The 14,100-nt window shown below is 47.6% G+C and overlaps 1 protein-coding gene and 1 long non-coding RNA gene across 2 annotated transcripts in view; one reads left to right on the forward strand and one right to left on the reverse strand.

The window, feature by feature from the left end:
* LOC139566329 (sodium-driven chloride bicarbonate exchanger-like) overlaps positions 1–11,795 on the reverse strand; it is a 41,439-nt gene extending 29,644 nt beyond the window's left edge. The window contains exons 1-2 of the mRNA XM_071387447.1: positions 11,657–11,795; positions 9,671–9,718 (exon numbers count right to left, since the gene is read on the reverse strand). Of these exons, the coding sequence (XP_071243548.1) occupies positions 9,671–9,718; positions 11,657–11,704 (96 nt within the window). The 5' untranslated portion in view covers positions 11,705–11,795. The remainder of the gene's footprint in view (positions 1–9,670; positions 9,719–11,656) is intronic.
* A 212-nt stretch (positions 11,796–12,007) lies between these two features.
* Positions 12,008–13,523, forward strand: LOC139566334 (uncharacterized). Its single transcript, XR_011673084.1, has 2 exons — positions 12,008–12,121; positions 13,031–13,523. It is a non-coding gene; the product is annotated as an uncharacterized lncRNA (long non-coding RNA).
* Positions 13,524–14,100: the final 577 nt, after the last annotated feature.

The raw sequence follows: 14,100 nt of genomic DNA on the forward strand, positions 1-14,100 counted from the left end.
ACAGTTGTTTGATATTCAGTTCAGGGCTACAGCAGCCTCCCCATGTCCCTACATGTGTTGCTCACGGATGCACTCTGCTCCTTCCTATCAAGCTGACTAACTGTATGTATCATCTGTGCAGTGTAGGTCCACAGGGCCATTTGGGACATAGCCCTGAACAGAGCCCTGAACAGAACCCTGAACAGAACAGGGACAAGGAAGAGCTTTATCCTACTATTTCCTTCAAGTTTACAACAATCCCCCTTTAATCTGGACTGCGTCCAATACGCTTATATTTACATAGATATGCAGATTTGGCAGTAGAGGTGGGATGGGAGGGGTATCGGTCGTCTATTTAGTAATGAAGCTTTGTCCGAGCCAGAACGGCCCATTAGGCAGGAGTCTATTTCCTGTTTCTGTAGCGTGAGGCAGATTGATGTACAAGTACTCTCCCTGGACAGAGCGCTAGTCTATCGCAGGACCAATCCGGTGTAAAGGTTTTCTTCCAAGGGTGAATGAGAGGACCAAAATGCAGCGCGGCTAGTGTTCAACATGTTTAATAACAAACAAGTGAATACTACAAACAACAAACAAAATAACAAACCGTGAAAACCGATACAGACCTATCTGGTGCAGAACACAAACACAGAGACAGGAAACAAACACCCACAAACTCCCAACACCAAACAAGCCTCCTATATATGAGTCTCAATCAGAGACAACGACTACCATCTGCCTCTGATTGAGAACCCACACTAGGCTGACATAGAAACAGACAAACTAGACACACAACATAGAATTCCCACCCAGCTCACGTCCTGACCAACTAAACACATACAAAACAAGAGAAAACAGGTCAGGAACGTGACAGAACCCCCCCCTCAAGGTGCGAACTCCGGGCGCACCCCTAAAAACTCAAGGGGAGGGTCTGGGTGGGCATCTGTCCGCGGTGGCGGCTCCGGCGGTGGACGAGGACACCACTCCACCATTGTCTTTGTCCCCCTCCTTAGCGTCCTTTGAGTGGCGACCCTCGCCCCCGACCATGGTCCATGAACCTTCACTAAGGCCCCTCCTACATAGAGGAGACAGCTCAGAACAGAGAGGTAGCTCAGGACAGAGAGGTAGCTCAGGACAGAGAGGTAGCTCAGGACAGAGAGGTAGCTCCGGACAGAGAGGTAGCTCCGGACAGAGAGGTAGCTCCGGACAGAGAGGTAGCTCCGGACAGAGGGATAGCTTAGGACAGAGGGACAACTCTGTACTAATGGCAGCTCCGGACTGGGTGGCAGCTCCGGACTGGGTGGCAGCTCCGGACTGAGTGGCAGCTCCGGACTGGGTGGCAGCTCCGGACTGAGTGGCAGCTCCGGACTGAGTGGCAGCTCCGGACTGAGTGGCAGCTCCGGACTGAGTGGCAGCTCCGGACTGAGTGGCAGCTCCGGACTGAGGGACAGCTCATGACTGTAGGGCAGCTCATGACTGTAGGGCAGCTCCGGACTGTAGGGCAGCTCCGGACTGTAGGGCAGCTCATGACTGTAGGGCAGCTCATGACTGTAGGGCAGCTCATGACTGTAGGGCAGCTCATGACTGTAGGGCAGCTCATGACTGTAGGGCAGCTCATGACTGTAGGGCAGCTCATGACTGTAGGGCAGCTCATGACTGTAGGGCAGCTCATGACTGTAGGGCTCTGGACGCTCATGGCAGGCTGACGGCTCTGGACGCGCATGGCAGGCTGACGGCTCTGGACGCGCATGGCAGGCTGACGGCTCTGGACGCGCATGGCAGGCTGACGGCTCTGGACGCGCATGGCAGGCTGACGGCTCTGGACGCTCATGGCAGGCTGACGGCTCTGGACGCTCATGGCAGGCTGACGGCTCTGGACGCTCATGGCAGGCTGACGGCTCTGGACGCTCATGGCTCACTGGCGGCTCTGGACGCTCATGGCTCACTGGCGGCTCTGGCAGATCCTGTCTGCTTAGCGGCTCTGGCAGATCCTGTCTGGTTAGCGGCTCTGGCAGATCCTGTCTGGTTGGCGGCTCTGGCAGATCCTGTCTGACGAGTGGCTCTAGCGGCTCCTGACTGACTATCGGCTCTGACGGCTCGGGACAGACGGGCGGCTCTGACGGCTCGGGACAGACGGATGGCTCAGACGGCTCTGGGGAGACGGATGGCTCAGACGGCTCTGGGGAGACGGATGGCTCAGACGGCGCCGAGGAGACGGATGGCTCAGATGGCGCCGAGGAGACGGATGGCTCAGATGGCGCCGAGGAGACGGATGGCTCAGATGGCGCCGAGGAGACGGATGGCTCAGATGGCGCCGAGGAGACGGATGGCTCAGATGGCGCTGGGGAGACGGATGGCTCAGATGGCGCTGGGGAGACGGATGGCTCAGATGGCGCTGGGGAGACGGATGGCTCAGATGGCGCCTGGCAGACGGCCAGCTCAGACGGCGTAGGGCAGACGGGCAGTTCAGGCGGCGTTGGGCAGACGGGCAGTTCAGGCGCCGCTGGGCAGACGGGCAGTTCAGGCACCGCTGGGCAGACGGCAGACTCTGGCCGGCTGAGACGCACTATAGGCCTGATGCGTGGTGCCGGAACTGGAGGTACCGGGCTGAGGGCACGCACCTCAGGGCGAGTGCGGGGAGGAGGAACAGGGCTCTGGAGATGCACTGGAAGCCTGGTGCGTGGTGTAGGGACTGGTGGTACTGGGCTGGGGCGGGAAGGTGGCGCCGGAAATACCGGACCGTGAAGGAGGACACGCGCTCTTAAGCACCGAGCCTCTCCAACCCTACCAGGTTGAATGGTCCCCGTAGCCCTGCCAGTGCGGCGAGGTGGAATAGCCCGCACTGGGCTATGCAGGCGAACCGGGGACACCACCTGTAAGGCTGGTGCCATGTACGCCGGCCCGAGGAGACGTACTGGAGGCCAGATACGTAGGGCCGGCTTCATGGCACTCGGCTCGATGCCCAACCTAGCCCTCCCAGTGCGGCAAGGTGGAATAGCCCGCACTGGGCTAAGCACGCGTACTGGGGACACCGTGCGCTCCACCGCATAACACGGTGTCTGACCAGTACGACGCCCTCTCACTCCACGGTAAGCCCGGGGAGTTGGCTCAGGTATCCAACCCGGCTTCGCCACACTCCCCTTTAGCCTCCCCCAAGAAATTTTTGGGTGAGCCTCTCGGGCTTCCAGCCTCTCTTACGTGCTGCCTCCTCAATCCACCGCTCCTGGGCTGTGGCTGCCTCCTTCACCTCCCGGGAGCGGCGATTCTCTCCAACCCTTCCCCAGGGTCCTTTTCCGTCCATGATCTCCCAAGACCATTCCTCCTGTGTCCAGTAGTCCTGTGTACTGGGCCGCTGCTGCTCCCCGTTGCTACGCTGCTTGGTCCTGGTTTGGTGGGTGTTTCTGTAAAGGTTTTCTTCCAAGGGTGAATGAGAGGACCAAAATGCAGCGCGGCTAGTGTTCAACATGTTTAATAACGAACAAGTGAATACTACAAACAACAAACAAAATAACAAACCGTGAAAACCGATACAGACCTATCTGGTGCAGAACACAAACACAGAGACAGGAAACAAACACCCACAAACTCCCAACACCAAACAAGCCTCCTATATATGAGTCTCAATCAGAGACAACGACTACCATCTGCCTCTGATTGAGAACCCACACTAGGCTGACATAGAAACAGACAAACTAGACACACAACATAGAATTCCCACCCAGCTCACGTCCTGACCAACTAAACACATACAAAACAAGAGAAAACAGGTCAGGAACGTGACATCCGGTGTATGTGACAATAAAACATCTCATATAAACAACCCTGTGAACAGGTTTCCTGCCATGAATCCAAAACATCAAGGACACCCGTTCTTTGCGAAGTGAAAAGGTACAAAAGTGAATATTGACACAATTGTTTTATTTACTCCAGTAACTTGATTACCGGTTTTGTCTGTCAAATCCTACTTTTTGTAGATTTTTTCCGTGACAGTGACGAAGCAACAAAAAACAAGAATCAAGCCGAAAGCCTCCAAAACCAAAATCCCTCTACGGATTACAAACAGCAGGTGGCACGGAATAGAATTACAGTTTCACAGGTGGCGCTTTCATTCCCCCAGCCAGCTAGCCTATCAATACAATACACCACTGACCCAAATCAGCCCCCAACCCTGGGACACAACAACTGACCCAGGATAACCTGGTAGTCTGTATCCCCACCACTCATTCTAATGAGTTCTGAAATCTGACATCAATGGACTATTATGGAGTGAGTGTGACTGTGACCTTAGGAATCAACAAAGTCAGTCTGTGTTTCCTGAGACCTGAGAGGGGTCGGACCACCAGGAAGCTAATTGACTTAGATAAGGGTTGTGACTAGATGGAGTACAGCTACCACCGGAAGTTACTTTTCGTAGCAGGTTAGGAGAGCATTTTAACTAACCCTAACCCTTTTCCTAACCTAATTGGGTCCAGATTTTCTATCTGTAGAGCATCATACTATCAACAAACTATCTGTTGATAAGCAAATGCTTGGTTAGGTTATGGTTAGGTTGAGAATAAGGGTTAGGGTAATGGTTAGGGTAAGGGTTAAGTTTAGGGTTAGGATAAGGGTTAAGGTTAGGGTCATTCTCCTAACCTGCTGCGTAAGTGCTCCTAACCTGCTACGAAAAAGTCACTTTGTAGCTACAGCATATACCATCTAATCAAAACTCTAGATAAGCTGTACTAACTGCTACTGGTTAAAAGGACGACACATGAAGGAGCACTGGGGGCTTGGAGGTGATGACAAATGAGGTAATATACACTGGTCCTATGTTTCATGAGCAGATGTAAAAAAATCCCAGAGATTTTCCATACGCACAAATTGCTTTTTCTCTCAAATTTTGTGCACACATTTGTTTACATCACTGTTAGTGAACATTTCTCCTTTGCCAAGATAATCTATCCACCTGACAGGTGTGGCATATCAAGAAACTGATTAAACAGCATGATCATTACACAGGTGCACCTTGTGCTGGGGACAATAAAGGGTCACTCTAAAATGTGCAGTTGTGTCACAACACCACAGATGTCTCAAGTTTGGAGGGAGCGGAGCATGCAATTGGCATGCTGACTGCAGGAATGTCCACCAGAACTGTTGCCAGATAATTGAATTTCTCTACCATCAGCTGACTCCAATGTCGTTTTAGAGAATTTGGCAGTACGTCCAACCGGCCTCACAACCGCAGACCACATGTAACCACGCCACCCCCGGACCTCCACATCCAGCTTCTTCACCTGCAGGATCTTCTGAGGAGTCCCTTTTGTTGGGAAAAACTCATTCTGATTGGCTAGGCCGATGCCCTCCCAGGCCCACTCATGGCTGCACCCCTGCCCAGTCATGTGAAATCTATAGATTAGTGCCTAATGAATATACTTCACTATACTATACAGCGGTCTAAGGCACTGCATCTCAGTGCAAGAGGCGTCACTACAGTCCCTGGTTCGATTCCAGGCTGTATCACATCCGGCCGTGATTGGGAGTCCCAATCGTCCGGGTTTGGCCGGGGTAGGCCGTCATTGTAAATAAGAACTTGCTCTTAACTGACTTGCCTAGTTAAATAAAGGTAAATATATATATATATATAATCATAATAATAATATGAACTGTATCTCAGTAAAATCTTTGAAATTGTTACATTTATATTTTTGTTTATATTTTTGTTCAGAAACCGAGGGAGCACAAACACACACGCATGCAAACAGGCACAGTTGCAACAACAACACACACACACACACACACACACACACACACACACACACACACACACACACACACACACACACACACACACACACACACACACACACACACACACACACACACACACACACACACACACACCCAGCTGGTCCCTGTGTGTGTGTAGCGATAGCACCTGCATTCCGCTCATGTTAGGTCAGGTCCTACACCTTGGACAGTACGAACCGTAGAAATCTCTTCATGTCCAATTTTGTGATAACGACATGCTCTCATCAAACAGACAAATGGTCAGATGGCTTTCAACACAGAGCATGGCGTGTCGAGGTCTCTCAACTAACGACTGATGTGATCTGAAATAAACTGCACCCAACACTTCCAGTTCCCTTAAAAATGACTTCCTTTCTCGTCTTTACCTCCCACACACGCTGTTGGACGTCATTCCTTTCTTCGATAACCACTCTAGAACCTCGCTTGAGATTTCCTTTTCCTTGAGAATTTATTTTCGAATTACCGTATTCAAGGAGATGGTGATTTTCAGCGCAGGAAATACATCGTTTTTCTTGAGTTCGAACAAGAACTAGTTTGATAATGCACTAACTGTAACCAGTTGAATCAGAAGTGTTAATGCAGGGTTGGAACAAAGGCCTGCTAACACACAGTCTGGAACCCTAGGGCCAGGATTGCACATCCCAGTTGTGAACAAAGTCTTTGTTTAAAATGTAAACCACCTACAAATCAAAATGACATCCTGGGACTTCAGGTCGACCTCTGGCAGAGAGAACATTATGATAGACTGCTTGACTAGAGGAGGTGGTCTGCTGATGTTATCTTTCAGGGGGAGCTATTATGGAACTCATTAAGAAACAATAAACACAGAGGATGTCTCCTAATGTTGACCGAAAGGTGTGCCTGGGTTATGTACCCATATCTTTGCCAGTAAAAATCACAGACCTATCTGTTCACACGGGTGTAGGGTGAAGTTACCCCTCGACGCTGACCTGGGGTCAGCTACGCTTTTCCCCCACTAATGGTTAAGGTTATGATTGGGGGAGGGGACGCTGATCCTAAATCTGTACCTAGGGGAAACTTCAACCCGGAGCTTTCACACGAGCCGTTTCCAGGAAGCCGTTTTGGTTAGAATACAGTCTTCCAGGACACACACACCAGCCTTGTGACCCAATTTCCACGTTCCTCATATGTCTCTCAGGGAGTTCTGTGACGCACGGAACCTGCAGAGATGATCAACGTTTACCTTCATAGGATATCTAGGCCATGAGGTATACATTAAAGGACTTCTCTACTTATTATTTTGACCAACAACACCTATACGGATCAGAAGCATATAGCATGTGACTTTCCACAAAGCCTCATCTACGGGATAGAGGATTACTGACTGTAGATCAGTCTAATGTGGATGAAAGTACTGTACATGCGTTTCAAGCCGGGGGGATTCTATATAGCTACAGCTAGTGGATTAGCATGGGCGGAGCCCTTACACCAGAGCCATGGGATTGGATAAGGGCAGACGTCGTCACGCGTCTGATCCCTACAGATGGCCGTAGTTACCGTGGCAATGGCAGTGTGCGCAGCATCAGCATCCCAGGGGAGCTTCTCGAAGCCATACCTATCTATCACAGGCTTCCTATTCACTTTGTGACATCAACACAGTTTAATCCAAAGCATAAAAGACATCAACAAACAGCAATACTTCTGAAGTAGCCATAAACGGACAAAGACAGAGACAAAGACAAACAGTTTAGGTCATTTGGTTTCCTCTGGCTTCTCTCAAAGATCAATCGGGTTCATGACAGTGGGTATAATCTCTAGCTCGATCTCCCACCACTCGCAAAATGAGAGTGCTCGAGTCCCATCTGTCAGTAGCTCCTTAGAACCTTTTCCTATGCAGGGAGATCAGCAGCACCGCTAGCCTCTACTGCAGAACAACAGCAGTGATCAAGCACCGCATTAACCAACACTATAATACTGAACTGGAGGCCATTCACTCTGCCCTGTAGTGACTTCAATGTTAATCCGCCAGGGTGTTCAGGAAAGCGTCAAATGGCTCGTTTGCTATCCATCAATAATGTTGTATAGTGTTTCTGTCCAATGTCACTGTTGAGAAATGATGACGTGAATGTGTGCATGATAAGTCTGCAGTGGTATATTTTCATAAACCCAAATATGAGCTAAAACTCCAATCAGGATATATTCTCACATGAACACAAACAATGTTGTGACGCAACAACCAATAGTTTAGGCCACGTGAACATCACCAGCATTTCCATCCCATTCTTTGTCACCCTCTATGCGCCAACCTCCCTCAGGTGGCACAGGCTAAACCCAGAGGCGTACCTGGCAGTTAAATCCATTGGAGTTGGGGTCCAAGCTCCCTGATAACATGGCGCGTCAGTATGGGCAAGGAAGCCCGAGATTTCCCCTTGGATTTACAGTGGTCGAGAGACCGCAAGATGGAAGCTCAAGCCCCGGACAGAATCTGTGTTTGTCGGCTGGAGATATTGGCAGTAAGTTCGAGCCAGGCTCTTCTCACCGGTTCCTCTTCCCCATGCCAGCCAGCCTCCTCCTGACAGCAGCTTCGCAACACAAACAAGCGCTCAGACTGCCCAGCTCTGATCCAGATGGGCTCCGATGTTTCCTGACAAGCATCCGTCCACCAATCCCCTGTGAGATTAGCGAGCTGCTGACATCACTGATGCTGGGCTGTGTGGTGTTGTGGCCCTCTTATCTAAGAGAAGCTTGTAGCTAAGTCACGGTACGCAAAACAAACACACACACACACCCTTCTTCTGTGAGGTTTGAAGAGAAAAGCCCTAGGACTCCTCACCACTGCACCTGCCACATCTGATCCATCCTAAATCCACAGGGACATGCTATGAGGCGGTTCTACTCTGCAGTCATCCTCTGTGTGTGTGTGTGTGTGTGTGTGTGTGTGTGTGTGTGTGTGTGTGTGTGTGTCCTGCCTAGGACACTACTGTACTCAATCTGTGCTGCATCGTCATCAGAACACTGTGGCAGAAACATGCTGTACTGGAAATGGATCCATCGTTTCAAGCGATTCTTCTGCTACACTACCTAATGACATACATTCCCAGTGGTAGTAGTACTGGATCAATAACAATTTAGGCACGGATGATAAATAGGATTGTTGAGGAAACTATCAGAAATGTGTAGGAAAGGCACTAGCATCTCTCTTAGCTGTGTCTTCTCTCCCCCTCCCCCTCTTCCTCCCCCTCTCTCTTCCTCTCTCTCTCTCTCTTCCTCCCCCTCTCTCTGCTATAATTAAACATCCAAAGGCACACAGTTGGTCTAGGCACTTAGCTCGCTACAGTGGGGCTGGCTCTGCACAGTCGGATCACCCAGTCAGACAGAGATGTCCCACTGATCCAAGAACATTATGTCCAAGAGAACAGGCCTAGCTCTGCCTGCTCTACCCACTCTGCTCTACAGACCTCCCCCGTCTGTCCACACTAGATCCACTCCAGCCAGAAGGCCAGCCAGGCTCACTGTGCCCAGGTTTAGGACTCAACATTCAGATCCATCTTTACTAAATCACACCCTCTCCATCTCCTGTCTCCAGCCCTAACTCCCAACACCCTCTCTCTACCCAATATATGCCAGCATATGTATTTCTGATGTGGAATCTGTGCGCTCGACTCAAGTTTTTGCTGAAGTCTCCCATTGACGTCAATGAATGATTTCTGTGAAAGTCTTGGTTGGGAGCTCTTATCTCAAGTCTGACTCAGGACTTCGAAAGCTTGCCAGATGGATTTTCAGTGATATTCATAACCAAGACCGTTTGAAATGGATACCTACACATTTGCTGCATGAAGTGGCTTTATCTGTAGCTGAAATCAAAAGGACTCGTGTATGACTGAGCAAACGTAGTAGGACTTATCCTGCATGCTTGGCTTGGTATGAAAGCAGAAGTACTCACCACATTCGTGTCTCCTTGAGGTACCTGAGGGCTCTGGGGGCTTGGTTCCTGTAAATAACAAGGTCAGTATAACATCAATCCACAGGACATTGTTTACATGCATAATCCAGTCTTGCTTGGCTGCGCATCTTCACACTGGAAGTCATTGAGTGCTATGCAATCCCTGCCGGTCCCCAGGTTTTTAATACAAGTTACATGCCATTTTTGTTTGTCATACACTGAGGATTTCCACAGAATACTCACTCCTACTATCACCTCACATACCCACACACAACCATTAGCAACTATGGCAACGCATTGGGATTCAGGACACACGCTACAGCTAGGCAGCCAAGAGTTATGATGACACGGCACTGCATTGTGAGTAAGTGACCAAAAGCAGCCCATGTTATATTCAACCTGTGGTCAATCCACAGCACTGGTTAAGTAGGCTCGCACAGAGGACCTGTTTTATCAATGTAATTTTTCAATGTCATGTTTGTTTTTCTTTTTATAATGACCTATGCATAAAGGGAAACAACGTTTTCAACAGCGTTTGAACAAAAGCCATATTTCTCCTCTCCCTGGCTTTGAGGCGAGAATCCAGCACGGCGGCCATTTCTCAACATGCCATCACCGGAATGCTAAACAGGACCTGACCGCTGAAACAGGCACAGTCTTTGGACACCACTGGGTGTGGTCTCTATTCAACATGTATAGATTACGGTTCATCAATCTTGCCTATGACCGTGGATTGACCATAGAAAGAGTATGTCCTATAGGGTGATAGGGTTCTTATTGATGAGTGGTGTCTGTTTGTGGCTTTCCTTAATAATACACCTATAGATCCTAATGGGTCCAATCAGATATCAGATGAGCCGATATCTACTGTCTAGTAGTAAACTACCGTAACAACATGGGGCTGTGAATTTACAGCTGTCCACAATTATAGGACCTGGCTCTGTCCTAAAGCTCTTAAATGACTTATTTTCCTTATTTCCTTCGCATCATAACCACTGATTGGCAGACAGACTGAGTAGGACTTCACCATAGTGCTTCTATGAAGTATTTGGTGATCAGTTGGGATGTGTCTGACTCTGAGTCCAGATGAACGTTCACAAGATGACAGACATTCTAATCAGCTCCACCGTAAGGTAATCCAGCAGGGGACCAATTGAACTGGAACCACAGTAGGCACAGGAGGTTGGTGGCACTGTAATTGGGGAGGACGGGCTTGTGGTAATGGCTGGAGCGGAATAAGTGGAATGGTATCAAATAGATCAAACACACGGTTTGATGCCATTCAATTTGCTCCGTTCCAGCCATTAGTATGAGCCGTCCTCCCCTCAGCAGCCTCCACTGTCAGTAGGTGCATGCCACAGACACATTAATTGCAGACTCAACAAGACATGGGCCTACATCATCCTTTATCAATAACAAAATGTGTCAGCTATGGCATTAGAAGAGAAATTAGTGGATATAAAGAAGGCATTAGTAATAGGTAAATAAATACGACCATATCTTTCTAAATCAGGTTAATTACAGTATTCTATAGGTATTTGATGTAGTAGACTATGCAATAAAAACATCAACATTGTGGAGTTTTATTATCACACTTTGATGACAATATTAATGCAGGTCTATTGGTCCAGCACAAAAAAAGATCCAGGATGGTCCAGAATGAAGAAATCAACACAAATATTACGATGTCTCGATATTTTCGATAAAACAGTTGTCTTGGCAAACCGGTTTATACAACTAGGTTATAACCTACTTACCTATATTAGGCCTATTACACTTTTGTCATTTTCTAATGCTGTAAAATAACCGATGTAATAACATACATAGACTATCTATGATTTATTTCAAATGTATTGCACACATAGGCTGATCTACGCAGGTGTGTTCAATCCCCACATCAAGACATTCTCAATCAACGATATGAAATCCATTTTCAGTGAGAACACAATGGTTGCCTATTCTAGGTTGCCTATGGGACATCCTTACCAAGGGTAGTAGCGGCTCCATTTGTGCTACTTGATCCGTTAGGTCCATATTTTCCTTGCCTCGCTTTCTCTGTAGACTTGATACGCTCCTATTGTATTCTTCTATCTAGTGTTGCCGGGCTATATCAGGGTGAACCCTTATATAAACTGGGCAGATTTTCTCAAATTAAGGTAAACATCCTCCTCGTCCAGTCCTACATAATTTAGGCATGGGGTAGCTATTTCCCATTCACGCGCTCAAGCTTGGAGAGTGCAATTTGCGCTCCATGACGAGGTGGAGCACACGTGAGGCAATGAAGCGCAGCACGATATAGAATTCGCCTACAGTGGCGCGCGTTGCCCCAAGATTGCACAAATGTCGACCTATTCTTAAAAATGACCCACAGAATATTGTTTTAGCACGGGTTGCACTCAATAGAACAGGATATGAGCGCACAACACCGGAGAAGCTCAGGATAAAACAGAGGTAGGCTCTAGTAGCTATGTTGACAGATATTGATGTTAATTTGGGACAATATTGAATTAGGTAGGCTATTATACGCTACCATGGTCGTATTGTAATCCAAATTAACCACACAAAAAAAACACGTAGGCTACTATATTTGAATGTTGCCTATTTTGGTTCTGTCCGTATTATGTGGTTAACGAAGGATCCTGGGATTGATGGCTGACCCATGAAATTAGCCTATACAGTAATTAATTTGCTCTATTGCAATCGATGAGGGAAAATTGGGACCGTAATCGAATGGCCTACTTCACAAATTGTAAAATACATGCAGATAACCATGAACCATTTCTATCATGGCCCACATGTGTGCGCAGTGCGATGGGATATACAGCACATTGATTCATTCACCCATTTGTGAAGTCGTTGACTGAAATCCTTTGAAAAACGTTACATTGGTGCCACCTAGTGTTCAATGGGATGATGCGTCATATCAAACTGAGCAATTTGATTAATAAATTGACGTAATTTTCAGTAGCCAGCTCATTTTCTTCAAAATTTAATGATCAACATTAATCAATCAGGAATATATTACAAATTTAAAACAACTATCAATAGAAAAAACAAACATATCTCCAATCACATCGAGATATTAGATTTAAATGAATACCCGTTTCAAGTCAAATAATCAAAAGCAGTATGCTCTTCCAGCAGGAGACAACATTACATACATCAAAAATAATTGAGGATAAAAACACAATAAAACCTGATGGCTTATCGATCCAGTATTTATGCTGCATTAGTTTATGTGTCGGGGGGCTAGGGTCAGTTTGTTATATCTGGAGTACTTGTCCTGTCTTATCCGGTGTCCTGTGTGAATTTAAGTATGCTCTCTCTAATTCTCTCTTTCTTTCTTTCTCTCTCTCGGAGGACCTGAGCCCTAGGACCATGCCTCAGGACGACCTGACATGATGACTCCTTGCTGTCCCCAGTCCACCTGTCCCCAGTCCACCTGGCCAACTGTTCTGCCTGCGGCTATGGATCCCTGACCTGTTCACCGGATGTGCTACCTGTCCCAGACCTGCTGTTTTCAACTCTCTAGAGACTCTAAGATACTCTTAATGATCGGCTATGAAAAGCCAACTGACATTTACTCCTGAGGTGCTGCACCCTCGACAACTACTGTGATTATTATTATTTGACCATGCTGGCCATGCACAGCCAGAAGAGGACTGGCCACCCCTCAGAGCCTGGTTCCTCTCTAGGTTTCTTCCTAGGTTTTGGCCTTTCTAGGGAGTTTTTCCTAGCCACCGTGCTTCTACACCTGCATTGCTTGCTGTTTGGGGTTTTAGGCTGGGTTTCTGTACAGCACTTTGAGATATCAGCTGATGTACGAAGGGCTCAATAAATACATTTGATTTGATTTCCAATGTGTTCCTCATTTTTCAGCAAGATGACAGGTGGGAAAGACCAACACTTCACATGCACTCAATGCAATTAAAAGCAACACAAGCAATTTACAGCAATCAATTTACAACAACGACATCTACAGCACAGAGGAGCCCGTTTACGAGTCACCTCGTGGGAGAATACCCCTAATCAAACCGCCATGGTGTTTCTCAAATATTTTTGGTTTGTTTGTGACACCTTAAAGCTGTTCTCTGATGAGTTTTTAGGTAGCTTGGTAAACTGTTCCACAGAACTGCAGCAAAATACACACATTAGTTTTTCCCCGTGGGGCGCTTAAATCTGCAGGGATCAAAGTTAGCAGAGCTCCTTCTGGTGAAGTACTGATGTGTCATTTATACGGCTGAAATAATTACAGATTCAGACAACTTTAATGTCCTCGAGAGGCAATTCCATTTCGCAGCAGTCATAGTTCACATGACAAGATCACATATTAAAATGTGAAACACAACAACGGAAAAAAGCTACGGATATTTACAGAATATTTACAAAAGAATTCTGCAGGATAGTGCAAAGGTCTTAAAATGTCTGAG

Source organism: Salvelinus alpinus, chromosome 38 (genome assembly GCF_045679555.1).
Source record: "Salvelinus alpinus chromosome 38, SLU_Salpinus.1, whole genome shotgun sequence".
Classification (NCBI taxonomy): domain Eukaryota; kingdom Metazoa; phylum Chordata; class Actinopteri; order Salmoniformes; family Salmonidae; genus Salvelinus; species Salvelinus alpinus.